Source organism: Nanorana parkeri, unplaced genomic scaffold, assembly GCF_000935625.1.
Source record: "Nanorana parkeri isolate BGI_ZX_2015 unplaced genomic scaffold, ASM93562v1 scaffold1298, whole genome shotgun sequence".
In the NCBI taxonomy this organism is placed as follows: domain Eukaryota; kingdom Metazoa; phylum Chordata; class Amphibia; order Anura; family Dicroglossidae; genus Nanorana; species Nanorana parkeri.
The window spans coordinates 141,517-144,306 of NW_017307566.1; the positions used below are offsets into that span (position 1 = coordinate 141,517).

A 2,790-nucleotide genomic window follows, 5' to 3' on the forward strand; every position below is an offset into this window, starting at 1 on the left:
CCCCCCCCAGAAGGAAGGACAGTGTCGGCACCAATTCAGATATGATTTGAGGATCTACAGCCGAGTGATACACAAATAAGATCCATTGAGAGGAATTTATGAAAGCTGGAACAGACACATTCTGGAGCAGCTGTGAATGGCAACCAATCACCTTCCCTCTTTCATTTTCAAATCTTAACTGAACAGACTTAACCCGAGATGCTGATTGGTTGCCCTGGGCAACTGCTCCAGATTCTGTCTGCTACAGTTTTGATAAATTCCCCTCATTGTTGTTAATAGTTGAGGTATTTGAATGTATTTTTTATGATTTGACTCCAGAGTTTAGTGTCACTTTAAGATTTATTCATTACAGGTATTTATAGAGCGCCGACAATTTACGCAGCGCTTTACATAGTTGCACATCAGTCCCTGCCCTCAAGGAGCTTACAATCTAAGGTCCCTATCTCACATGCATACATAGAGGGCCAACTTAGACAGGAGCCAATTAACCTACCAGCACGTCTTTGGAGTGTGAGAGGAAACTGGAGTACCCGGAGGAAACCCATGTCACTATTACAGGGAGTGCAAAATGCCATAAAGCCACCCGCACTCCGTTTGTAGATAGCAGTCAATCTCGTTTATTGGCTGAGCATGATGCCACACACACAAAGCGACGTTTTGGGACCAGATAGTCCCTTCTTCAGGCAAATAACTGCTATTGCAGGGAGAACATGAAACTCCTTGCAGAAAGTGACCTGGCCGGGATTGGAACCGGGGACCCCCCAGTGCTGCACGGCAGAAGCGCTAACCACTACACCGCTGTGCTGCCCTAAAAGTTGTATCCAGGATAGATAAAGACTAGATATTACAACACCAGCAGTAACAAGCATGCTTCATCTGCCAAAACAAACTGCAGGGTGATGGTGAATATCTAAAGCAGAGCTATAACCCGAGGAGAGTTAGGAGGGGGGGGGAGGGGGGGAGTGAGGGGCTGTGACAAGTGTGCTACCCGACAGGTTTACCGAGCAAACATGTACACACAGTGTCACTTCAATGAGGAAATGCAGAGCCATGAACAGCCCATACGTTTTACAGCCTCATGACGGGATCATGTTACTTGGCTGCCGGCATGATAACAGACCCGGAAACGTCCAGTGAAAGTGGTGCCGGATCAGACGATGGTGGTTAAGTGACAACACACATTGGTGGTCTCTGAGTGACAACATATTGTACACCGTTGGATAAAACCTTCACAATCACATTTTGAATGTTACACTTTCCCTGCAATACAAGTGTATTGGTTTCATTGTAACAGTCGGCACATCTCGAAATGTTTATCGCGTCTTAATTTCCAAAACTCAAGTACAAACCTTTTTCTTTTCAAGGTTCCGCAGCTTCTTATCAATGACCCCTAGGATCTGTTTCATGGCCTCACTCTGTACATTCCCGGTACCAGTTGGTACCTCGCCGAAGCCCGGCACAGCCTTGCTGCTTGTGGCTGAGGGCATCTAAAAAGGGGGGAAAAGACCAAAACAGCATTATTAAACAGAACACACTCGGTTCAGTCTGAAGGCAGGGGAGGCAACCTCGGCTATCCAATAGTGCTGGAAGTACAAATCCCATCGTGCTGGTGGCTGTCAGTCTTGCAATGCCTCATGGGAGTTGTAGTGCCACAACAGTTGGGGAGTGCCGAGGTTGCTTACCCCGCGGTCTAAGGTAAATGTTGCAAAGCTGGATGGAGATTACAGAAGAACACAGACAGATGTGCTAAGCTATAGTGGCACCAAGCCAGGATAAGCTTTGTGCTGTGAAAATAGTTGGAGGGCGCAAGGCGCTGGCAGCCTCGCGAGAGAACGTGTCATCACACACACAGCTCCAGCATAGGACAATGTGAAGAACAAGACCCGTCCCATCTGGATGGAAATGGTCTCTGGGAACTAGACGGATGAGGAGCTGCATGGAGCAACATGGTATAATGGGGAAGAGAATATTGCACCCTCCCAGTATAAAGACCAACAAACACGAATGCAACGAACACTACCCATGCAGATTATTGTAATTCGGAAACCGCCTCGGGGGGACACCTGACCACACAACACCGAAGGAGGTCTTCTGTAGCAGACCCTACTACCGGGGTACGCTAAGAGTGACCTCAAGACTCTTCTAATGGGAGTGACGCACACCAACCGCTCTAGAATCAACCAAAATCTTATGGCTATAAACTGTCTGGGACGATTTTTCTTAAATGGGACGATTTTTCTTAAATGACCCGCTGGCAGTCCACCAGCAAACCCCTATGACCATATTGTGACGACATGGTGATCAGTTTATAAGTTAAATGTGTATTGGTGTTGGGTTATGTTTGAGTGCGTTATGCTGTGTGACCTGGTTATGGAAAGAGTATCAGCACCATCCCTCGTTATCTCCCATTGTTCTCTGAGGGAGCTCAGAACAATGACATTCTGGCCAGGCTCCTGCTATGGCTGTCTGGAGTTCGTTAGCAGGTGGACACCTGTGGTGTTGAGCAGACCGATGGTCTGGGAGGAGGGGAGGTGGATGTGATGGGATTATATTCTGATTTCATCACTTGCTGTATATAAGTTTGTGCAGTTGCTCAATAAATCAGAGTTTGTTTACCCTACACTCAAGCCTTGGCTAGTGACTGGGGAAACTGGGAGCTACAGATCTTCAGGTTCCAATATCTCCTCAGCAAGGAAGAAGACAGCGGCGAACATACTCATCCTGAGTACGGGGGTCCGTCACACATATGTCCCCCCCTGTCATACCACAAGGTCTCCCATCCATTACAAG

At 47.5% G+C, this 2,790-nt stretch overlaps 1 protein-coding gene across 1 annotated transcript in view; it reads right to left on the reverse strand.

Annotated features, from left to right (window-relative positions):
- The window catches only part of CAPRIN1 (cell cycle associated protein 1), a 32,535-nt gene extending 31,045 nt beyond the window's left edge, over nucleotides 1-1,490 (reverse strand). Inside the window, exon 1 of the mRNA XM_018569189.1 lies at nucleotides 1,350-1,490. Within this exon, the coding sequence (XP_018424691.1) occupies nucleotides 1,350-1,487 (138 nt within the window). The 5' untranslated portion in view covers nucleotides 1,488-1,490. The remainder of the gene's footprint in view (nucleotides 1-1,349) is intronic.
- Nucleotides 1,491-2,790: the final 1,300 nt, after the last annotated feature.